Source organism: Falco cherrug, chromosome 8 (assembly GCF_023634085.1).
Source record: "Falco cherrug isolate bFalChe1 chromosome 8, bFalChe1.pri, whole genome shotgun sequence".
In the NCBI taxonomy this organism is placed as follows: Eukaryota; Metazoa; Chordata; class Aves; order Falconiformes; family Falconidae; genus Falco; species Falco cherrug.
Window position 1 is genome coordinate 63,654,197 of NC_073704.1, and position 24,560 is coordinate 63,678,756.

The 24,560-nt window shown below is 38.0% G+C and overlaps 1 protein-coding gene across 1 annotated transcript; it reads left to right on the forward strand.

Annotated features, from left to right (window-relative positions):
* The first annotated feature begins 960 nt into the window (after positions 1-960).
* On the forward strand, positions 961-24,079 carry RAD50 (RAD50 double strand break repair protein). The gene is made up of 26 exons (XM_055718602.1): positions 961-1,034; positions 2,142-2,318; positions 2,722-2,805; positions 3,038-3,189; positions 3,799-3,984; positions 4,134-4,338; positions 4,802-4,930; positions 5,700-5,865; positions 6,694-6,887; positions 7,465-7,671; positions 8,539-8,721; positions 8,907-9,064; positions 9,968-10,143; positions 10,850-11,087; positions 12,504-12,693; positions 13,616-13,742; positions 13,977-14,170; positions 14,450-14,560; positions 15,135-15,227; positions 15,307-15,420; positions 16,223-16,350; positions 17,090-17,314; positions 20,359-20,444; positions 20,793-20,935; positions 23,132-23,265; positions 23,614-24,079. The coding sequence occupies exons 2-26, from the start codon at positions 2,190-2,192 to the stop codon at positions 23,798-23,800; spliced, it is 3,939 nt and encodes a 1,312-aa protein (XP_055574577.1). The 5' UTR covers positions 961-1,034; positions 2,142-2,189; the 3' UTR covers positions 23,801-24,079.
* Positions 24,080-24,560: the final 481 nt, after the last annotated feature.

Here is a 24,560-nt window from a genome sequence, read left to right on the forward strand (position 1 = left end):
AGTTTGTATTCGAGATTTCCCACCAAGAAAGGTGAATTACCAGATCACACACCACCTCAGACTTGTAAGCCATTTCCTGACTCTCATTGTCACTGTGAGAGAGGGATGCATCACCAAGTACTGACAGCGTCATGGTGAACCACCGCTCACCCACAGCCCCGAGGACTCATGCTATGGCTGGAAATACGCGAGCACACACAGCGCTGGCATCGCTGCCACCAGCCAGGCAGCTACCACAGCTCCGACGCTGCTGTGCCACTGTTTTGCCCGCCGGTCGCTGATGCCATCCGTGCTGGCTCTGACTCAGCGGCGTGCAATGGGCAGAATGAGCGGACATCAGAGCCAGCATCAGACCCGTGGTTTCTGAGACAGAAGCACCACGCTGCATTGCCGCCGGGACCTGCACATTCGCCTTCAGAGCGGGGCTCGGCAGTACGCCCGCAGGCGCCCCACAGCCCAGTTACCCCCCGGTCTCTCCACCACTTCACCAGGCTGTCAGAAGAAGGGAGCTTTCCCTGCCACAGCTGCCGCGCCCACCGAGCCAGGCCACCAGGCTGGAAACGTTATTTTAAAACCCTCTGAAATTAATATTTTACAATAAAAGTGCGAATGGCTCCTCAGCGGAGGGGAGAAAATCAACGGGTGCCACTGGAGGTCGCCAGGACGGGGCAGGCAGGAGAGGCTGGGGGAGAGGAGAGGAGCATGGGGAGAGGCGCCGGGGGGATGACAAGAAGAGAGGCCAAGGGACGAGGAAGCGAGGGGCCAGGGGCATGACGAGGAGAGGGGCCATGGCGATCAGGAAGGCAGCCGAGCGGGCGAGGGGGACAGCGGCCGGGGAACCGCTGGAGCGGCGCTCCCCCACCGCGCCCCCGCTCGCCCCGCGGCAGGAAGGCAGCGGCCGGCGGCGCGGGGCAGGGCCGCGGCGGGGGGCGGTAGCGGGCCGGGGCCGGCCGGGCGGGGCCGCCATTGCCGGGGCGTGGCGGTGGCGGGCGCGGTGGCTGCCGGGGCGCGCGGGACGGCGGCGGCGAGCGGAGGTGACCGGGCTGGGGAACCGGGCGGCGGCGGGCTTGGGGGGGGGGGGGGGGCGGGCAGGGCCACGGCCGCCCCCGCCGCGCCGGTGCCATCGCCTCTCCCTGGAAAATGTTCCACCCCCGCTGCAGCGCGGAGCTCCGGGCGGGAAACTCCCGCTGCCCACCTCTGCCCCAGCAGCGCGGTTTCTCCAGGAAATGCCCTTTCCCGCCCGGTGCCCCCACCGCTGCCGCCTGCCTCCAACCGCAGCGGCGGCCGGGCCGGGCCTCGCCTCGCTGGGCCTCCCCGGAGGCGTCTGGGCTGGGGGAGCGGGGTGCCGGGGAGAGCCCAGAGGGGCGAGTGGGAGCGCTCCGAGCAGCGCGCTTTCGCCCGTGTGAAACATCTCAAATGCACGGAAATGCACGCCTGAAATACACGTGTTGACCCTGGCTCGGTAGGGCCGGAGTTGCCCACCCTGCGGCAGGGGCTGCTCCCGCCTAGGCCTACCTGCCCCTGGGCCTGCTTGCCCGTGGGCCGGCCTGCCCCTGCCCCTGGGCCTGGGCCTGGGCCTGGGCCTGCCCACCCCTGGGCCTGCCCTGCCTGCGTGCCCCTGCCCCTGGGCCTGGGCCTGCCTGCAGCTGCAGCCAGGCAAGCCTCCTGCTTTTTTCTTGCCCCTCATACCAGGACAAGGATAATGCTGGGTGTCCCATACAAATTAGAACACGGCCCTGGGAGAAACAGGAGGTAGCAAAGTTTGCACAGTGTTGGGTGTTGCAGTACAATGGTGGATTTTTACAGGGAATAAAATGTTGGGGCCTCTGTTATGGTTGGGGCACTCTGAAAGCATGTGCATGGGTTTTGTGATGTGGAATAAAGGGTTATTTTTGGCCATTGTTGTTGATTTAATGGTAAATAGTATGGCATCTCTCTTAACTTGCAGTTGATTAGCTTTTCAGTTTAAAAAAATGAGTTTTGCCTTCATATGTTCTTTACCTTGAGCCACAGCTGAAGAGCTTTAGCTGTGTTTTTAAAGATGTTCATAATATTTGGTGCATGTATAGATGTGTTGTCAGCTTTCAGTGATATGCTGTGGTTTTTGCCTTCTAGATTTTTCACAAAACTTTATTTTACAGGATTTATAACATTTACGTTTCTGACTTTGGAAGAAAAGTTCTGCAGAAATGTCAAGGATTGAGAAAATGAGTATCCTTGGAGTGAGGAGTTTTGGGGTAGAGGATAAAGACAAACAAATTATCACTTTCTTTAATCCATTAACTATTTTGGTGGGACCAAATGGTGCAGGAAAAACGGTAAGATTTGCTGTATATTTAGTTTTGGATTCTAAATAGTCTGAAAGGCCTCAGAGTGGGCATAATGATCTCTACATCAAAGTATTAATAATAATGAAAAATCTTGCTGTTGACTAAGTATTGTGGTGTTTAGCATTGTTAGAGATCTGCTTTCACACCTGGATTTTGCAGAGCACTGATCGATATTTTTCATATGAAACTGATCCAGATCCTGATTAAAACAAATTTTGCAAAGTACCATATTCTCATGATACTAAAAAAAAATAATTTTATATCTTGTTTCTCTTTCCTAGCATGTTTAACTCACTTGTAAATATTTTGGCTTTTACTAGTTTTGCCTGTAGGCCCTCTTGTTTACTCTAAATTGCCATTATAACTACATACTTTTTTTCTCGTTTCTTAGACTATCATTGAATGTCTTAAGTATATATCCACTGGAGATTTTCCTCCTGGCACCAAAGGAAACTCATTTGTTCATGATCCAAAGGTAACAGTCATACCGACTGTATTAACTGTGTGTTTATTCTAAAGTGAATAACTGCATTCAGGGTTATGATGAAAACAGGGATACTAAAATTCTAGGCAGACATGAGCTGACTATCGTTTCAGGAAAAACAGAGCACTGAGAGGGAGGTTAGAACATTACGCACAGCTGGGATGGTACCTATTCATTTGGACGTTGAGAAGAATTTCTCTTAATTTTTTTGTTTCTCCTAAAGGTTGCCAATGAAACAGATGTTAGAGCTCAGATTCGATTACAGTTTCGAGATATAAACGGAGAGCTTGTAGCTGTCCAGCGATCCATGGTCAGTACGCAGAAAGGCAAGAAAACAGAATTTAAAACACTGGAAGCTGTCATTACTAGAACAAGGTAAGTTGTCAGGTTTTTTTTTTAACTTTGACATAAAGAGCAGTTTGGGTTTTGTATAATTTTATGTATAAGAGAAGACAAAACTTCATAATGTATTCCTTGAAGTAGCTACCAGTGCTTTTAGACAAAAACTGTGTAGTTTCATCACTTTATCTATTAGTTGATTCAGAAATCCTACATTTGATAGCCACTACTTTTTGAAAACTACTTACATCTGTGAACTTGCATTTATTTGAAAATTGTATTAATAATGATATGGTTTGAAAGGAGCATTGTGTGGAGTATGTGGGCTTTACTTCTTTTAGCACCATTTGCAGTTTCAGATCGTTGTTGGCCCATGTTTAACTCCAATCTCCACTGTTTAAAAAGTGTATTGATTTCATTCAAGATGTCTTTTCTCCCTGTGGTGGTTTTGCATAGTTTTAAAATGTGAAATAGTTTTGACTACAAATATTGACTGGGTTAAAGGCAGGTGTTGAAAATGGTAATTGTGTGCTTAAAAATTGTTACTTGTCAACATTTTGAATAGTACATTACAATGAGATTATACTGTTAAAAATGAAGTTTTACTAGAAAACTTTGGTGATTTTCTTTATCTGTGCTGCATAGGCATGGCGAGAAGGTCAGTCTGAGTTCCAAGTGTGCAGAAATTGATCGAGAGATGATCAGCGCCCTTGGTGTTTCCAAAGCAGTGATTAACAATGTCATTTTCTGCCACCAAGAAGAATCCAACTGGCCACTAAGTGAAGGGAAGGCCCTGAAACAAAAATTTGATGAGATCTTTTCAGCAACAAGGTTTTTCTCTTTACTATAAATAAATAAAAACTAAGTGACAAAATGTCTTCTCTAATAATGTAGGTGTGAATGACAATGTCTAAGACATTGTTTCATACATCAGTATTGCTATATTGCCAATAGGATCTGAAATTTTGTCTTTTTTTAAGGTATATTAAAGCACTTGAAACTCTCCGTCAAGTACGACTGAAACAAAGCTTTAAAGTAAAAGAGTGTCAGACAGTACTGAAATTCCTAAAACAGAATAAAGAAAAAGCACAGGACATCCAGGATCAGCTTAGCCATAGAGAGGCTCAACTGGCTGCTTCTAAGGAGAACGTAAAATCAATTGAGAGTCAACTTGATCCTCTAAAGGTAATTTGCATGGCGATTGCATTAAGACTTTAATACAAAACAATACATAAGTACTAAAGCTCACAGAAAAATGTCAAAGCTGAACAAATTTATTGATTATAAAGCCTCACACTTTTATGTTGTGTTATCTAATCCTTGGCTCTGAAGCAGAATCAAATGTATGTCAGCAAACCTGGCAGATGCTGGTCTAAATCTGTTGGAGGTTTAAGAACATAGTTTGTGAAATTCATCTAGCAGTGTTCTTTTGTAGCTTAACTTAAAATCTCTCTCAAGTTTAGCTGATAACTAAAACTCTTATAAACGACAACTAAAACAAAAACTAAAACTTAAAACCACCTATTTTAAAAAAATATTTTGTAAAGGTGAAGGTTTTACACTTGGACTACTATATTGTATAGAACTATTGATTATGGGATTCATAAGCTGGTGAGATATTTTACTTACAACGTTCTTTCCTTTGCAGACTTCGCTGGCAGCGGTTGAACAGAATCTCATAAAAGCAATGAGGCTAGACAATGATGTGAAGGCCCTGGAGAGCAGGAGACGGCAGATGGAGAAAGATAATCAAGATTTGCAACAGAAGATGGAAAAGGTTGCCTTCTAAATTCCGTGCTGCCATCCTTTCTGCTGAAGAATCAGGCTGTCTTTTGCTACCCCGTGAACTAAGTATATAATTCTGTTACGCATCAGGTGTTGGTGAAAAATATTATCAGAGCCCACATAGCTCTCGTGATATTATCAGATATTGCAAATATGGCTGAATAAAGTTGTGTTAGTTTTATGTGTAATTTGGCTTAAATGGCTTTTTAACTTTTCCTTCCACCATAGACTAGCTTTTCAGGAAGACAAATGCTGACAAAAGTTTTCATCAAAGCGATAATTGCTGGTAACAATGCCCTGCAGTGTGCAACTTGAACGTACCTACCTCTCACAGTATGTAGATGATAGCCAGCACTTGTTTTGACCGGTATGGGATGTCCCCTGATGTTAATATTGTTCATCACCTGGGAGATTTTTTATTTTTTTTATCTTAAAATAAGAAATAATTGTCAGTCTCCTCTTATGATTGTGCCAAGGCATTTAAAAGTTTTGACAAATGGAAGGAAATTCTTCAGTGGTGAAAATTCAGATTCATGTGTTTTATCAGCCTATGGAAAAATAGATTCTCCAGTTTTGCTTATAGCAGATTCAGTTTTTCTCAGTATACGTCTTAGTGTAGAAATCCTTTGTAGGAGGTGTTTATCTCTTTTTTTCTTTAATTCTGTTATGGTAAATACTGTACTTTCTTTAAAACATTGATAATTGGCTTGTGAATTTAGTGAATACAGGATAAAGTTAGCTTTTTGTATTTGGTAATACAGGTTTTTCAAGGAACAGATGAACAACTAAGGGATAGATACCAGAACCACCAGAGAGCAGTGAAGGAGAAGGAGAAGAGATTGTCAGACTGTAAGCGTGAATTAGATAGAGCCACTAAAGAATGCCAGAGATTTAACAGTGAAAAATCAGAACTACTTATTGAACAAGGTATTTTAGACTTCTGTAACCTTGTATTTGTATTTTAGTGTAATTAAGATCTGAAATGAAACTACTGATAATAATTGGAGGGTTCTGAACTGGACAAAACTGAAATGTTTATTAGTTTGGGGTCAGCTGCACGCTATGGTATGAAAATCTCACAGGTGGGTGGGTTTTAGTGTTTTTCTGCTGGAGTTTCCAATGTGTGCTTGTTCTGAGCTATAGTTACAACATGCAGTACATTTGTTCTTAAATTGACCATTCTTTATAAAAATATTCCAAATACGGTGGCATAGAACAGTGTCAGTCTAGCAGTTTACAACAGAGTTGTTTTCACTGTCTGAGCATCTTTAGGTGATGACAATACCTGCTAGCCAGATGTGATTGTATAACTATGTTTTAATCAAGAGGAATGTGAAAGCTGAATGCTTGGCATTCCCAGAGTCAGGGCTGGGGACTAGTCAGAGGGCTTTAGGATAATACTCTTTCATACATTGTGTGTTCTATTTTGATGGACTATGGCTATTTCAGTAAAGCTGCAGTAGTTGAGATGCAGAATATATGCTTACATGAAGTATATGTGGACTTTATTTGTTCATAAATAATATTTCTTTCATGTTTTAAGAGGCTTTATTTTAAATTATTGATTTATTTAATTAATACAAATTTAGTTACGTGCAATCACAATCATTTAAGCTACAGCTTATTTGTACTGTGGAGCTTTTTGTGGTGTTTAAAAATGCTTCAGTTTCAAACACCTTAAGAAAATAGTTACATCTTAAATGTATCTTATGCCTCAGTTTTGGAGCGTTTATGTCATGTTTTCTTTCTGTGAAGGTCGTCTTCAACTGCAAGCAGATCGTCACCAAGAATACATCTCGACGAGGGATTCGTTAATTCAGTCTTTGGCAGCACAGCTGGAATTAGATGGTTTTGAGCGAGCACCTTTTAATGAAAGGCACATTACCAGTTTTCAGAGGTTGTTGAAGGAAAGACAGGAAAGAGATACAGAAGCTGCGAATCATTTGACGGTAAGAATGTTGGGTTTTTAGTAGTGTAGTTAGTTATTAGTGTATTATTGGTCCATATGTGTCTTCATGGTGCTGGGAGGAAGAAGAAGAATGTTGTTGGGGAAAAACTGAAGCCATGTGGGTTTTTTCTAGAATTTTTCACTATGGGTTGCCTAAATCTTTCCATGGAAATCAGTTTTGGAACTAAAAGTGGTCATGAAGTGATCTGAATTGCCAAATCTATTGGACAGGCAGTTATTCAAACAGGTTTTTCTTAGCAGCCCTCTTGTGCAGGTGGATCACTGACAAGCTAAAAAAAACTGAGGCAGAATTACAGACAAGTGGTTTAAAAATAAGCAACTTTTTGTTGAAGTCATCTTCAAAAATGGAGTTGTTCTCGTAGAACGCTGCTGGTATGATGCATGTGCATTTTCCTATGGAAATATTTCAGCAGAAAGTTTTTGACAAGTTTTAGTTACCTAAGTATTTCAATGTCTTGTATTACAGTGGTGAATATTTGCATGCTAGTGTGAAGAAGTGTTTTTAAATGTTTTTTTCCTATGAAAACAATGAGTATGTTGTTGCTGACTTCTTTCAGAGAGAATTTGTACGAAAAGAAGCAATGAAACAAAAACAGATAGATGAAATAAGAGACAAGAAAACTGGGTTAGAAAGAACTATTGACCTGAAATCAGACATTCAAAATAAGAAACAAGTTGAGCTGAAGAATGTAAAATACGAATTGCAGCAGTTGGAGGCGTTTTCAGACAGAATTGTGGAGTTGGATCAGGAGATTGTCAAGACAGTAAGTTAATATAATTGAAAAATGTGTAGAAATTTTAAGTAAAAACTTTGGGCTTTATCATTACAAAACCCCTGAACAAACCTCTTGATGTTTACTCCATCTGATGCGTTTTTACCTTTTTAATACCCTCTCCATGCTTTGTCTGTTTAGGTGGTGCACCCTTTTGGGCAGGGACTATTCACTACTTTGTTTTTGTACAGTGCATGCATAAATATACTGCTTCTGCTTGGTGAGTTATAAATAGGGTAATACCCACAGTTGGGGATGTCATAAGATTAGTCAGTCTTAAATTATTGGGCCAGAAGAATATGACCTAAAGTGCTACACTACCTACATTTTTCCAGATAACTTGTCTGTGAGTGAACTAGTTGGTTGTAAGTGTTTGATCTGATGAAGTATTGTAAATTTACAAGCATTTTTTGTCCCAGTTGAACAGCTGGTTATGCCTTTGTAGCCAAATATCTTATGTTTGTTAGTAGCGTGTGAATTCAGTGCTTGACAGCGTTTCTTCTAGCCTCACTAGGATAATTCCAAATTTAGTGTACAGTAAATGCTCAAATACAGAGAATCAAACTATATATGAGTGAGCTTCCTGAAGCTAAATCACAACATTACAGCTTACAGTAAAAGCATGAGGAACTTGGGGCAGTACTACATTGCAGAACGGTGCATCCAGTATCTGCTTGACTTTCCCCGTGCCAACATCACAACCTTTGTCCTTTTTCAGATATTCTTTACAAATCTTGTGTCATTCCTGTAACAGCTAATGATACTGATACTGGGCAGCTTAAGAGCTTTCTTTCATTTCCTTTAGTTAGAACTTTATTGATTAGTGTGATTATTTAAGTCTTCTGGGCTTTTGTTTAGGAACATGAGCTGGAGAAGGCTGAGAAGAACAACAATGTAGAAGCACTCAAACTGGAAGTACAAACTCTGCAAAATGAGAAAATAAACCTGGACAAAGCTCTTAGAAGGTTGGATCAAGAGATGGAACAGCTGAATCTACATACCACGACAATTACCCAAATGGACATGCTGAAGAAAGACAAAGTAATTTTTCTATCATCATCTCATAAGAGAGGGACATGAAAGATTTGTGTATTTTTCAGGTGTTTATCAACAATCATATGTAAAGCTTCTGCCTGATTTCACAGAAGCCATTAACTTCATGAATGTATTGAGCGACATAAATATGAAGATATGAAAAAATTAATTTAAATGCTTCATTTCCCCAGGCAGACAAAGAAGAGCAGATTAGAAAAGTAAAATCAAGACATTCTGAGGAACTGACATCACTTTTAGGATACTTTCCGAATAAAAAACAACTTGAAGACTGGCTTCATGGTAAAAATAGAAAGATTAATCAGACAAGGGATGATCTTGCTGACCTTAAGTAGGTATTAATTTAACTGACTATGTCTCCATAAGTATTTCTGCAATCATTAATGTAAATGTTGGAAAGTTTAATATGCTTAACATACTTGGTACTTTAATTCATTATTATTTACTTATAAAAATAAAAAGAAAAAAGCAAAGTCAAAGAAAGCATCCTGCAGAATTTGCGTAATGTATAGCTGATACAATTTGTGCTAGTTACTACAAATGTTGTGATTTTATTATGTCAAAGGCAGCACTAAAAGCAGATCAAAACACTGTTCTGGAACATCCTTAATTGTTTGTATGTGCTGGAGTGGAAACTACTGGTCTTCTGACTTTCTTATAAGTCACAGAGTGGTTAAGAGACTGTATCACAATTTCATTTACCTGTTCCTGATTTCATTTGATTATATCAAACAATTTGTTTAAAAGAGTAGGTAACATCACCACACTATGTAGTGATACACATTAAACTTCCACAAAACAAAAAATATCTAAGATTGAAGTATAAAAATACTTCATAATTCAAAAGTATGTACGGAACAGGGGTAGATGCTGCATTCTTTGCATAAGAGGTTCAATAATACCTCATAAGCAATAACTGCTGTAGGGGAGAAAAGTTTGTATTGTATTATTCTATGAAGTTTTGTATGGTTTTGTTTTTAGGAATTAGTTTCTCATCAGTAAACATCTAGAAAACAAATAAGAATTAAAATGAAACACACACATGAAACACTACACACACTGTAGATTCATAAAATGTTGATATTATGGATTTCCTGAAAAGTCATTAAAGAAGAACTGGTGAACAGCTCTGTAATACCAATTTCAAATTAACTTCCCATGTTTTTGTTTTTGCTTAAACAGTTTAAAATCTTTGGGGTTTTGCAATAAAAGAGTTTATGCATTGATGTTTCAGCAAACGACTGGCATCAGCAGAATATCATAAAACATATGTCAGTAACGAGCTGAGAAAAAAAGAAGCACAGTTGTCTCTTCATGAAGCAAAACTTTTTGATGTTTGTGGAAGCCAAGATTTTGACAGTGATCTGAAGAAACTTCAGGATGAAATTGAAAAAAGTTCAAAACAGCGAGGTAAATTCATACATAGCTCTACTTTTTCCCCTGAAGCTTGTTTTAAATGTAAGCCACAGATACTGAGATCGTCTGTTGCTTTTGCAGAGCAAACAGCAGGCATGGAAACTTGACTTAAGGGAGATTATTACTGAATCTTAGTATTCTTCAGCAATTTTTCCTTATCTTTATTACTATTTCTCTTTTACACTTAATCGCAATCAGTTATTTGAATTCTTTCAGTTAATTATCTTATTATGAGTAAATGAAATGTATGCTTTGGGTCACTGTGTATGTAGATCGTGACCTTCTCAAAGCTAAGGAGATGTTTGCGTGTGTGCATCTGCCAGGTGTGAAGACAAGCACGAAGCCAGCCTTTTGGCATGAGCTTGGCCCATAGGGCCTACTACAGTCTGAAAGTAATTAATTTCTGCAGGAAGTCCACACTTCCACTGGTTCATTACAGAGGGATGAGCGTGGTTTAGTAAAACAAGACTCTTTAGAATAATTCAGGTTTACAAGGACTTGAGGAGGTGATGTAGGGCAACCTGTTGAAATCAGGGGCAGTGCTGAATTCAGACAGCGTCACTTACGGCCATTTCGGTTTCCTGCCTTTGTGATTTTGTGGGTTATAGTTTTGTCTTTGTTTATGGTAACTACATACCTAGTTTAGATCTGATTATAGAGTATTTATTCAACATAAAGTCTTTCTTTCTTTTTAAACCAGCTGTGCTTGCTGGAGCCACTGCAGTTTATTCGCAGTTCATTACACAACTGACAGAGGAGAACCAGTCATGTTGTCCAGTTTGTCAAAGAGTTTTTCAAACAGAGGCTGAACTGCAAGATGTAATTAGTGATCTACAGTCTAAGCTGCGTCTTGCTCCAGACAAACTGAAGTCAACAGAGTCTGAGCTTAAAAGAAAAGAGAAAAAACGTGATGAAATGATGAGTCTTAAACCACTTAGGTAAAGTACTTCACAAACTATATTGTTGCAAGCTGTTTTCTTTCAAATGCTTGGGTTTTTACTATTAAAAATTATGTAGACATCAAGGAGGCTTTATTTCAGGGCTAGTTAATTCATAAAAAAATTTTCGTTATTAAGATATGTATTTTGCTAGCATTTGTTCTCTGCTCATTTGGACTTCAATAATCAACTATTTTATATTTTTGGTATTTCTGGTCCTTTGAAGGCTCTCATGAGAGTGAGGCAGAAAACATGTTTATATACTTACTTTTCTACTGATTATTTACCCTATACAAACATCGTTCCCCTCCTTGTTATTTATCATTGTAATTTAAAATGGACAGGCTGGTTTTATTGTTACTGTTTTTCATACAGTGTCATCATAAATATGTTTCTTAAAAATGCTGAAATGGAAGGTTGTACAGACAGAATGGGAACTGAACTTCTATTAAACACCCTTTAATAATACCTTGATTTGTATCTCTTTTGACAATACTTTTGTTGCTGGCAGTTTTGTACAAATTATAATGTTCCAGAAAGGCATCTCTGGATTTTATAGTGGATTGCCAATGCCATTTATGTTTCCTTGAGGTTCAGTCATGTTCAGTTCCATCGTTTGGGACTGCATCTCTGTCCCTGGTACTGATAATCCGTATTAGATTGGACTGGATTTATTCCTTTAGTTATTTAAAAAATCTTTTTATCTTGTGGATTTTATGGTTTGTGGTTGTTTTTTTAACTTGCAGGGTAATACAAGGTGTAGGTAGTACTAACAAATTCAGGAAAAGTGCCTACAGTATTTTCCAGTTTCCAGGCTGAATTAGTCTGCGTTTTTAAAGCTATGAAAATTCTAGATAGGGTGTTTTGTTGCCTACCTTTTCTCTTCCTGTTGCCTCCCTCCAAAACATAAATAAGTAACACTAGCCCTAAAGGGTTTTTGTCAAGGGTCCTGGTTTTTTTTTCTTAGCAAATGAACAGCATTTGAAGTAAGGGTGGAGCATGCAGGTTTCCTGCCAGTCGGCGAAGAGGGTCTAGTCTCAAAAAATTTGCAGACCATTGTTCTGAGAGAGTTTGGAGAATATATATGTTCGAGGGTAGACCTTCCCTTCACAAGAGGGCACTCTTGTACAGTGGGTTTAGATCCAGTCTGAGCTCTTGCTGTAATTAAGTTAAAAACCAAAAGAGATTTTGTTTGCTTCTTTGTTTCAACTCACCTATCTAAAATGAGAGATGTATTATCTTAGCTAAATATAAAACAAGCTTAATCAAATGTAGGCAAGGTTAAGGGGATACTATTTCAGCTAAATTTAGTCTTCCACTATTAAATCATATCACCAATTTTGTAATCTCAGAAGTCGTAAGCTTATGCTACTGTTTTTAACAAAGGAAACTTAATGGATTTGTATTTTCCTTAAGGCAAACTGTAGTTGAACTCCAAGATAAGGACATACCAAACTTGAGGAACAAGATACAGAATGTACAGAGGGATTTAACAGGCCTGAAGGGTGAGATAGAAGAACAGGAATCGTTCTTGCAAAAAGCTTTGTCTGAGGAGGAAGGTGCCAAGGCACGTTTACAGGATATAACACTAATGGAAAGGTACCAGGTATGCTTTGGTAATTTCTTTTGATACATAAAATTATACTCACTTACTAGCATTTAAATATGTAATTATTCAATAATATAACAAAACAATAATATAACAAAACTTTGAAGCCTAAAGACTTTTCAAGCAAGTAAAAAGACTTTAAAAGATGGCATTATGTAGGTGATCTTGGTACTAGAAAAACCCCTCTAAGTTTTATGTAATGATTTTTTCATTTGAGGACCACAGAGTCCCTTGAGTTCTGACTCAGTTCTGTGCTATAGTAACTGGGAAAAGAGGTCTAATCCAGAACTTGAGCATGATCACAAGTATACCAAAGTGTTTTTTGGTCCTCATAGTCATTATAGTTCAGTGTATTCTCAGGATCTATGCTGTGTACTTTCTGAAATCTTGCCACATGTGCGTCCTTGTTCTGTGCCCTTCAAATATATGGTAAAGGGGAATGGATATCCTACACTTTTTATTAGACTGCTTTGAACAGTCTTCGTGCCTTTGTTACCAACACAAAATATTTGCTCTGTTGAGAACCACAAGATGAACAGTTATGCAGAGAACCTGGGGCTGAGCAAAGGACTGAGTATTTCACGAGTGGGAGGTGCAGCAGCTCCTGAGGCTCCAACAGTTCTGTTTTTGGAGGGACAGATAGCACATGTAACTGTTCTGAGGTGGGCTGATGTCAAAAGCCCATCCATCCGTACTGACCGATTTCCTCTATCAATTAGGAATTCCAGTTTCTAGTAGCCTGTGGGCTGACATAACCTTATTGCTAGTGATGTGACATTGCTCCAACAGAGGAGGTAAATTTGAAGGTCTTGAGTCATGTGTGCCTCCAGCCCCAAGCTTGTTCTTGTGTGCTAAAGGTAAAAACTACATTGTTAAACAATAATACAATAGTAATAGTACTTTTCCCTCATACTTTCAGACTGATATTAGGGATGTTGAACGAAAAATTGCTCAGCAGGAGGCTAAGCTACTAGGGGTTGATTTAAGTCGAACTGTTCTACAAGTAAGCCAAGAAAAACAAGAGAAAAAACACTTGTGGGATACAGGTAGGTCATGCAAAACTGGTATTTAATTTTTGTATTGAAAAAAGTGTTCCAGACTTCCTACCATTAAAATTTTAGTTGACTAATTTTACTTTCTGAAATAGCTGTATTCTAATAGTTTGTTGTTTTGGTGTTCTGGAGTCATACTAGCTTAATTTAGAGTTAAATTTTCATAAGGAAGACAATAAATGTTTTTAATAACAGATTGTTTCACTCCGTGTTTACTTTCGTCTGCAGTTACTGGTAAAATTGAGTTAAATCAAAAACTCAAGCAAGACCAGCAAAATCAGATTCAGCAGCTAAAGAGTACAGTTAATGAGCTTAAAGCAGAGAAACTTCAGATTTCCAGCAGTATGCAGCGTCGTCAACAACTGGAGGAACAAACAGTGGAATTAACCACTGAGGTTCAGTCCTTATGCAGAGAGATTGAGGTAGGAAGTACTCCTAAGTATTTAACCCTTAGCTTTGTTGTCCTGGGGAAAAATAAATAATACTGTATACTAGCAATTAAAATACAATTTTAAAAGTTTCTCCTGTGCTGCTATCTTTGCAAACTTCCAGAACTTTATTAACAGATATTATCACATCTTTTGTTTTTAACACACTCAAAAAAAGAAAGAAGTAACCACATGACTTTTTTACCACTTGAAAAATTATTGATCTTTAACAAACTGAGAAAATAAAAAGGACTTTCTCCAACTACTTTTCAGGAAGCAAAAGAACAAATACTGCCTTTGAATGCAACTTTAGAGACACTGCAGCAGGAGAAGGAAGATCTAGTCAATAAAAGGACTGCAAGTAATAAACAAACACAAGAGAAGGTTTGTTTGCTTTTGGCGTATCTCAGAGATAGGATTATGTATTGTTTTTCAGGCATGGATGGAAGCTGTGGTAATGAGTTTGGTTTTAGGAAACAGCAGTGACTTTAGTGAATGCTTTGGATTGGTGGAGCTTTTAGTTATGTTCCTTTTCTTCCCTAAATCAGATTAACTCAATTGTAATTAGCCTTTGGCAGTCATGTCAAAAAGCTTCTAGGGACACATGGCAATATTTAGTGACCAGTGATATTAAAAAGCCTTTCTAATAGATCCAAGAGGAATAGCAGGGATGACTGTAATCTGTCCTTGACAAAAGACAATCTGTTTTTTTCTCAGGTGAAGTGTCCCTCTTGTGTAAGCACGGATGAGTGACTTACCGTTTGTTTTGGAAAACATTTTCATGATAAAAAGGTGTATCTGGCTTTCAAAAGCTGAAGGCTTTATTAGTAAATTAAAGGGATTTATGATAAGGAATTGTACTTTTGACAGTAGTGTTGTCCAGTATCTAATCTTTGATACAGAGCATATCAGTTCTTGGACATAAGACTACATTTCATTTGAAATCTTCTCCCTGCAGATAGATGTCATAAAAGAGAAAGCTAAAGACATAAACAAGTATGTGAAAGAAATTGAAAACTATATTCAACAAGGAAAAGACGATTATAAAAAGGTAACCTAAAAAACAGTCACTAAAATACTACTTCAAAAGTACTTTCGTGTTTAAGTCATATACTATTTTGTTTCTTTAGCAAAAGGAGTCTGAACTGCGTGAAGTAAATTCTCAGTTAACTGCCTGTGAGAAACAGAAAGAAAAGATAAGCAAAGAGATGGAAATGATCCGACAAGATATTGACACTCAAAAGGTAGATGAGTTGTTTAACATTAAAGTATATTTTGCATAGCTTAAATAATTTCAGATTTTGGTTTAAGTCTGCCTAGGTCCGTAGTGGTGCAAAGTTTGTCTCCTCCTGTTTTCTTAATCAGTTGTTAATGAGAATAGCTGCTATACATGCATTAGGCTGGAAAAAGTCTTGACATTTGTGTATGCAAAAGTATAGATGCATTTTAAAAAACTTTTATCTCTAACTGTCATTTTGTGGTATTTCCAAAAGGGTTAAATCTGCTGGGACAGTAGCCAGCATTTTCAAAAGTGCCTTTGTGTGGAGAATACCTGCCTTCTGAAGTAAGGTACCAAACTGCAGGTACCAAAAGTTGCTAGTTACTCTAGTTTTTGTCGTGTACTTTAAATTTTTGGGTATATATTTCAAGTACTGTTTACATTCTTTTTAGGAGAGATGTCTTTCCCTATTCTACCCCACCACTTACTGTCTAACTTGCAGAACTGAAATGGGGGACTTTGTTAAATCTCATCCTAAATTACTTGCCCCATTTGAAACCTTGATTAATATTTGCACGTAGGATCGGTCTTGTGTTCACCTGTGACAATGAATACTGTTGGGCATTATTTCAGACTGGAATATGGAATAATAATTCTGATTTCTATTATACCCTATTTCTAGCACAAGGTAAGTTCTCACTGTGATAATATTCGTTGTTGTCAATTACTTTAGCTTGCAGCATGTTTTAGAGTTGCGCAGAACTCGTACTTTGTAATTGAGAATCAATATACTGAAGCATATACCTTCTTTCTTTCTGTGGAGATAGATACAGGAAAGGTGGCTGGAGGATAATCTTACTTTGAGGAAACGGAATGAAGAGCTCAAAGAAGTTGAAGACAATATAAAACAACTGGTGAAGGAGATGGGAGAAATGAAAGTCCCACAAATGAAAAAGTAAGCATCTTCAAAACAGCATGGCATGTTTTGCACAATAATGCACTGAATATCCGAATGCAATACTCACTGTGCTTTAGTGTGTTTCCTGGTCCACGTTTCTCCGCATTCACATAGACTACTTCCTCCTTCAAACTCATGTTTGCATAGTCCAATCCTTTTTTTTTAATGACTTCCACTGCTAAATCCACATTTAAAAAATAATGCATGTCTCTGGATAAGAATATTTGGTTTTCATTTTCAGTCTGCTCGCTTAGGTCTCAGCATCAAATTTTATATTTACTTGAATAGTTTAATATTAATTGCTTAGATAATAAACATTTTTGAAAAGGAGTTAACCCTATGCTGGTTCTTACGTGTGAACTATTTATTTAGCTTTCTAGAGGTTACCCAATTAATTAGTCTTATTTTGCTTAGTATCCCAATTTAATTCTACTGGTGAAATTATCAAGTTCGAATTCCATACAATTAACTTGCTTCTCGCAATCAGAATAGCAATTTGAATATGTTCTTAACAAACAAAGATATTTTTATTTCAATAATGTCTTGATTTCAGTGATGGATTTTGGATTACTACAGTTTGAATTGTTACAGTCTTTATAGGTACAATATAATGAGCTACTGTCTAACATAAACTCAAAACTAGAACCTTGATTAAAAAATTAAATCATTAATTATAAAAGACTTAATATTAAATCATTAAATACAAAAGACTTGTATATCAATTATGGTTTCACAGTGAACAAAAACATTTAGAGGAGAAAATAGAATCTCTGAAAAGAAACCATCATGTTGCACTTGGCCGACAACGTGGATTTGAGGAAGAGATTGTTCGGTTTAAAAGGGAGCTTCAAGAGTCTCAGTTCAAAGATGCAGAGGAAAAATACAGGGAGATGATGATTGATATGAGAACAACAGAGCTAGTGAACAAAGATCTGGACCTTTATTACAAGGCTCTTGATAAGTAAGTATTGTCATATGATGGTAATTCTTAAATGTTTTTGTCTTTACTGATAACCTGGATACAAAAGCAGCTTTCGGTTTCAGACTTTCAGAGGTAACTTAATATATTATAATATATATAGTAACATATATATTACTATATATAATATACATATTATATAAATAGTAAATTGATATAATTCTTTGAGATATATAATCACTTCTCTTTATAAAATCCGGCATTTAAACATTAAGATAACATAACAAGGTACAACTTTTAAAGTAAATTAATGAAAATAACAAACTGCACAGGATTGGTAGGATGTAGGAAATTTTTAAGATAATGCATATAATGTACATACAGTTAATGCATTGGTCATAAGAACTGGAGTTTAACTAAGTCTAGTGATCATTATCATTTTATTCTCAGTTCTCTGTAGGAGCTATTTTGAGTTATGGCTGTACATGTTTGCAATGCAACAATTCAAGTCGAGAGAAAGAACAGTGAGTGAACCCAACACATCACCTGTCTGTGCCTTCTGTGCTGAATTCTTGGTCTGAAGTAATCTTTTGATGGGTTGCCTGTGGTTAGAGAAGTCCAGACAATAAACACATTCAGGTTTGGTTTTCATATGAAAACATGTGGAAGAAACAGTGGAGCCGCACGCTGTTCCTCTGTCCCTATGCCTCTGTAGCTTTTTTTTCCCACTTGGAGGCATTTTTAGGAAGCTTCTTTAAGTGTGTGTCCCAAAATTGCTGACAGTTTTTCTTTTTTCCTGTAATTTTGGTGGGTTTTGTTTTTGAGGGAAGTAGAGGAAAATATCACAGGATATGCAATGGATAATTGGGAGAATGTGTTTATTAAAGTCGGTTTCGCATGTTATCTCAAACACATAAACTCCACAGTAAGAGTTTATGAAAGGTGAAATCTGTGTTTAAAGTCCCTCATTATTAATTCCAGGTCTTTCTTGCATAGTCTGTTATACCACTTTCATTTCTATAGCAGTGTATTTTAGCATCTTCTGGTAGTATCTTAACATGAATAAGATATGCTACGTAGATTTCTTTTTCCCTCTGATCTTCTTCTCAGGTAAACAATTGTGGGTTTGTTTAAGGATATTACAGTTTAGAGGTGTTTTTTTCCTCTTTTCCAGTGGGGGGGGTTTTGTGCTTATATTAGAGAAGGCAAGATCAAAAAGAACATGTCTTGTATTTGGTGGAAAGTGCAGTAAACTTCATGTTTGCTTCTGCTTCCTCTGGAAGGTTGTTTTCTAGTCTTGGCCTTACTGGCCAGAAATAGCATATCAAAATTCATAAACATGTACAAAGTAAAGATATGGCTCCCTAAAAAAAACGAGTATGTTCAGTTATGATGATGGAATTGCACAGAGCTATTGCAACTTGATGGACAATGGGGAAGGATCTTGGAATCAGTGGACACGTTTCAGGAAATATGAAACTGGTGCTCAGTGACAGAAAAATAAATTGATTAAGAACAGAAATAAGAGAAAGAGAAACATTTTGGCCACTGTATGAATTCCTAATACAGCCACGTCTTGAATACAACAAGGAATTTTGGTCTCCTGTATTAAGAAGGGTCTAGTAGTGCTGGAAAAAGGAGCACAGAAGAGCAATAATGCATTGAGGGTACAGCATAACGATCGAGAAGAGAAACTGAACAGACGAGAACTTTTCAAGTTGAAAACACAATGTAGAGGAATCCCATTTTAAGCCATTTTAATGATAAAGTAAAATAAAATTAAACATAATATTAGAATGTAAGCTAAACCAAAATGTATTTTGTGAAGATCTAAATTGTTCAGAGCATGTGTAATTCTTCCCTTTCAGCTTAAATGGAAATGCACTCCAAGAATTTCCCTTGTAGAATTCAGAATCTTTTTGTATGGTATCAAATCATCTATTGTTTCTATTTAAGGCAAAACAGGAAATCAGTCTTGTAATTTCAAGAAAAATAGATAAGCATCACTTATTGGTAATCGTCTGAAAAATCGGTGAGACGAAATGTTAACTCTAATGGCCGGAGATTGAAAGCTGTATCTGTAGCTGGGGAAACCAACATTTTGGGTGTTCTGTGCTATCAGTTCATCTTTATTGACTTAATATTTAGAGGTTTATGATAAATATTGATGAGGAATGCATTCTTGGGTTTAAGTAAGTAAATAGTTGAAGACGCTTTCTTCAGAGTTAACAAGTCCTAGTAGAGTTGATACTTCAGTATTCCCCAGGACTAAGTCCTGTAAGAGGGGAGGTAGGGAAAATAGATGTAAAAGTCCGTTTCAGAAGGATATTTTATTTCCACCATATTTTTTTGAAAGAGGACATTGGCATAAATTAGGCAAGCATTTTTTTCATTACAGAGTACTTTTTCTTTAAAAAGCCAAGTTAGAAATGTAGCATCCTGTCCTTTCTTGAATGCTTTCATAAGGAATCATCTATTATTGAACTAAAGTCACATTCATACATTAACCAGGGAAATTAAATGGAAAATTATCAATGACATCCTATCATACTCTTGATGCTGAAGGTAAAGGTAGCTCTAGTCATAATGATTGTCTGGGTAATTATATTTTCGATAAGAATTCTCTGCTCTGAGGGAACTTCACAGGCTCTCCTTCCTGACTGAGACCCAGTTAGTTGCATTGTTGGAGGACTGTGCCAGTGAGTAACACTGCTCTTGCTTTGGAAGACTTAAACATCAGGTTTGTCTTCTTGGTGTCGGTCTGAAAATACACCTCACACATAAATTAGAAATCTCCTTAAAAGTCAGGTGAAGTTGCTCTCTCTTGAGTGAATGCAAATCTTTTTGTCTGTTACTCTCCTACTTCTTGAGACTGAGCTGTTTGTGCGAGTAGAATTATTTACGCAATAGAGTGTGATTAGTCTTTAGATGCTTCTGCATTCAAAAAGAACTAGTGTTTATTATATTTTTAGTGCAAGTATTTAAGAAACAGGAAGGGAGCTGCAGCCTTCCTTAAAGTTCCTGTAGTCCATAGCAGTCCATGGTTGCACCTATAACAACTTCCATTTTTTGTTGTTCTTCTTTAGAGCAATAATGACATTTCATAGCATGAAGATGGAAGAAATCAACAAAATAATTCGTGACCTTTGGCGAAACACCTACAAAGGACAAGGTATAAATATTGAAAAACCAGGATCTGAAAATAGTTTCCATTCTAAAGGCTACATTTGTTGTTCACCACTGTAATCTTTGTATTACACATTATGTAGTAAGTTACAGAATAAATAGAGCTAATTTTCCCTTTTCCATGTTTTCCAAAGGTAGGGTTTCCTTGAAACAGGAACTGCACGAGTTCATTCTTTCAATTCTGGAAAAATGAATTTCAAAGATGGATCTATTAGTGGGAGTTCTGAATAGAATTTTGTGGTTACTGCCTGTTGTACCTCTCTACTTCCACTTAACCCTATGATATTTTTAAAGTTTTTTGGTAATGTAAAAGCTGTCTCCTTCCTGTTTTCAGATATTGAATATTTAGAAATCCGTTCTGATGCAGATGAGAATGTCTCAGCCTCTGATAAAAGAAGAAGTTACAATTATAGAGTGGTGATGATAAAGGGAGATACAGCACTGGATATGCGAGGAAGATGTAGTGCTGGGCAAAAGGTAATCACATTTTATGTTTAGTATGCAGTAATTAGGATTCTGAAAACGGACGTAGGTGAATGCAAGAGAGTAACACGTTCTGAAGTGACCCTGAAGAACAGGTGGCTCCAACTCTAATTTACAATTCTGTACACCTCTCCTTCACTGTATCTGGGTTTTGCTGACAGTATGCAATATATGATTCTGAATATCTGAACCCTATTTTGAGGTGCCAGAATCCATTGTTTCGATTGGGGGCGGTCAGAGTCCCTGTAGGAGAGAAGGGTTCAGCTTCCTTCTCTCCTACAGTTCAAACCCTCCTAGTCTGTCACTTGCTGGTTACCACAGAGGGTTCCCATATCTTTAGCTCTGTTGACTTGCTCCCATATTTTTTCCTTTCTGAGGACCGGCCCTTGGTTTTCTTTTCACAACTGTGTGTTTGTCACCAAATAATCATACCATGCCATACTTTCAGGCATTGCATTTCATTCTGTCCTATCTGTGTCAGCTATCAGTTCTGCAGTCTGGCCATTCAGCTGTCTCGGAACTTTAATAATGCCCACCGGCCAAGCAGCCTGATATCACACCTGCCTTGACAGTACCAATGATCAGAGATCATCACAGTTAACCAACCACACCTCTTTCACATATTGGGGCTTGAAAGTTGTTGTTTCCACCTGTCTGTTATGTTATGATTGAGCATCTAAAACAGTCCTAAGCAAGAGAAAAGAACCAGTCTTGTTCATCTGCCTCCAAAATCACCGTCTGTACTTTTTTTCCCATACGTCAGCTCTTTAAAAGAACATATTACTTGTAGTCGTTTGATACTTGGCATATTGGTTATGCCACTCAGGCAACCAAAGCTAACTGCAGTATTACAGCAGGAAACACTGCTTCTTCCTCAGATAAACCATTTCCACTGGAACAAGCCATCTTCCTAAAAGCAGAGATAGTAGAAAGGAACAAAAATGCAGACATTTCTTCCCTGCTGGAACATTTTCTGCCCATCCTTTGTGCCCGCTGCACTGATAGTAGAAGACCTGGAGAGCCGGTCTTAAGACACTTACGGCTGTCTATGCAAGGTGCCACTGACAGCCTAGCCCACACTGCGCCTGTGTGAGGGAGATCCGTCCTCCTTCTGCAGTCGGAGCTGGAGTTTTTCTTGTTCCCTTTCTTCTGCTGTACTGAAAGGGCTATATGATGGCACCAGATTTAGACCTCTTTGATGGTGAGGAAGAATTGCCATTATCTGAAGTAACAAACTGCCCACTTCCTTACCTGAAATCAAGGAATAGAACAAAATTCTACACAATATTTTTAAGTACATACAGCAAAAGAATCATGAAAGGATATTTCATGAGAAGATAAATACTGTATTGTTGCTTGTTCATTTTTATGAACATGTTGCTTGAATATGAAATGCTGTTCAAATTAATTCCCACCTGAGTGTTGATGTGTACTTAGTTTTGAAATTCCATACTAATTTTGGGGGAAATCCAAGTCATCTAAAACTGCAGTATAGACAAAAAATGTGTCCTCTCCTAAAGTAGTCTAGGATGTTACGTTAGAGTCCTATGTAAATGAGAGTGAAACTTGTTCAGTTTCTTAGCTTATGTTCTGAGAATTCTTCTTTGATCATGAACTGTGATGCCAGCAGTTGTGATAATTGGAAAGTATTTTTGGCAGCACAGTTTCCATCAAGTGTTCTGTAATTTTCACTGGTTCAGGAGATCTAATAATAATATGATTAGGCATGTTAATAAAAACCTAACATGTAAGGTGGTAAATCCTACTGTCTTCAGTTTCAGTAAGTAGTCAGGAGTGCAGTAACTCAAACTCAGTGATAAGCGTACACATATCCACCATCCCTGCTGCAGTAGGAGGGGCTGAAACAGTATAGGGGTAATGCAGATGGCAGTGTCGTAGCATCTTTACCGCAGATTGGAGTCCTTCCAAAATCTCCTGAATTTTAAGTATTTGACTTCTCTGATGTTTTTCCAGCAGTATTTTGTAGAATGGATCTTTCAATTCAAACTTGGTTTTAATGTAGTTTTTCAGTAATTATTTACTATCATTTGGAGAACTATCAGCACATGGTTATATAAACTTTACTTATGGTTTCTAATGGCTTTAAAATAGCATGTTACATGTAGTTCTTCTATAAACACTTTGAAGAGTGAGATTTTGATGGTGTGTTTTGGGGTTTTTTTTCCTTAGGTGCTTGCTTCTCTTATTATTCGTCTTGCTCTGGCAGAAACATTCTGTCTCAACTGTGGCATATTGGCACTAGATGAGCCTACTACCAATCTTGATCGAGAAAACATAGAGTCTCTTGCACATGCCCTGGTGGAGTAAGTGATCTTATGAAGCTTAAAGATTTATATTTTTCAAATGTTAAAATATAATTCCCTTCTGCTGACTATGATTAAGATGACATATCTTTGTTGGCATCTGCAAATATACATGCAAAGCAGTGGGTTTAGATTCCCTCTCCTTTATATGGAAAAGAAAAAAATACTTCTTAAATAATTTGAGGGGGTGTTATGTGGGTAAGAAGAGTTGCTAATCAGTATTAGCTTGCTTGATGGTTCATGTCATTCGTTATCAATAGTTAAATATTTTTGTGCTATGTATGTACAAGTTCTCTAAAACTAGAATGCGATTTAGATAAACGTACACAGAATAATATCTCTTTGTAGGATAATTAAAAGCCGCTCACACCAGCGTAACTTTCAGCTCCTGGTGATCACTCACGATGAAGATTTTGTGGAACTTCTGGGCCGTTCTGAATATGTGGAGTCATTCTACAGGATTAAGAAGAACATTGACCAGTGCTCTGAGATCATGAAATGCAGTGTCAGCTCCCTAGGCTCATATGTTCATTAGCATTTCAAGTAATTACATATTATAGACTGGCTTAGATAGAGGTCATATTAAGGCATCTGAAAGTACAGATTCTTCGTATCATATAATGTCAAAGACTTGTAATGAATTTTAGCTAGAGTCTTAAACTATTAGATTTTTAAACTTCCTGTCTTTCTATATACTTCTGTGCCTGGGTTCAAATCACCATGAATTGGAGTAATTCCATTAAATACAATGCACTTAACTTTCAAATACATTTGATGCTTTAAAAGTGAAAATAAAGTCATGATGTTCTTTGCATATGTGCTGTTGGGGAGTTCCAGATGCAGATTGTTTGGAACAGCTGCAGTCTGTCGATAGAATGGGGCTTGCGTTATGGCAAGTTCAGGTGCGTTTGTGTATCTCTAGTCAGGGTGTGTTTGTGGCCAGCCACCTAGTCTACACACAATTCACAAGCTTCAAAGAGAATTTTTACTGTTTTCTCTTCAAGGGAACATTACTCTGGCTGTTCAAAGACAGAATCTTCACAAAATATAACAGCTGTCTAGAATAAAGGAAAATCCCATCTCTAGCTAGATGAATGGGTGAATGGATGACAGAAGCATATTTTACCACATTGTCTTTGCTTAGTGTCATTTTGCTTACTGTCATTTCTTCTCTGCTGCTTCAAGATGATGACTTTTATAAGAGTTACATCATATATTGATTCCCTGTGAGATACAATCAAGTTCTGTGAAAATGCCACAAAAATGGCTTAGAGAGGTCATGTGTGTGGATGCTG

Coding starts and splice junctions, on each gene's coding strand:
- RAD50 (XM_055718602.1), top strand. CDS start 2,190: ATGTCAAGGATTGAGAAAATGAGTATCCTTGGAGTGAGGAGTTTTGGG. Junction 10,144..10,849: donor AAAAAGTTCAAAACAGCGAG/GTAAATTCATAC, acceptor TTTTTAAACCAG/CTGTGCTTGCTGGAGCCACT. Junction 12,694..13,615: donor CACTAATGGAAAGGTACCAG/GTATGCTTTGGT, acceptor TCATACTTTCAG/ACTGATATTAGGGATGTTGA.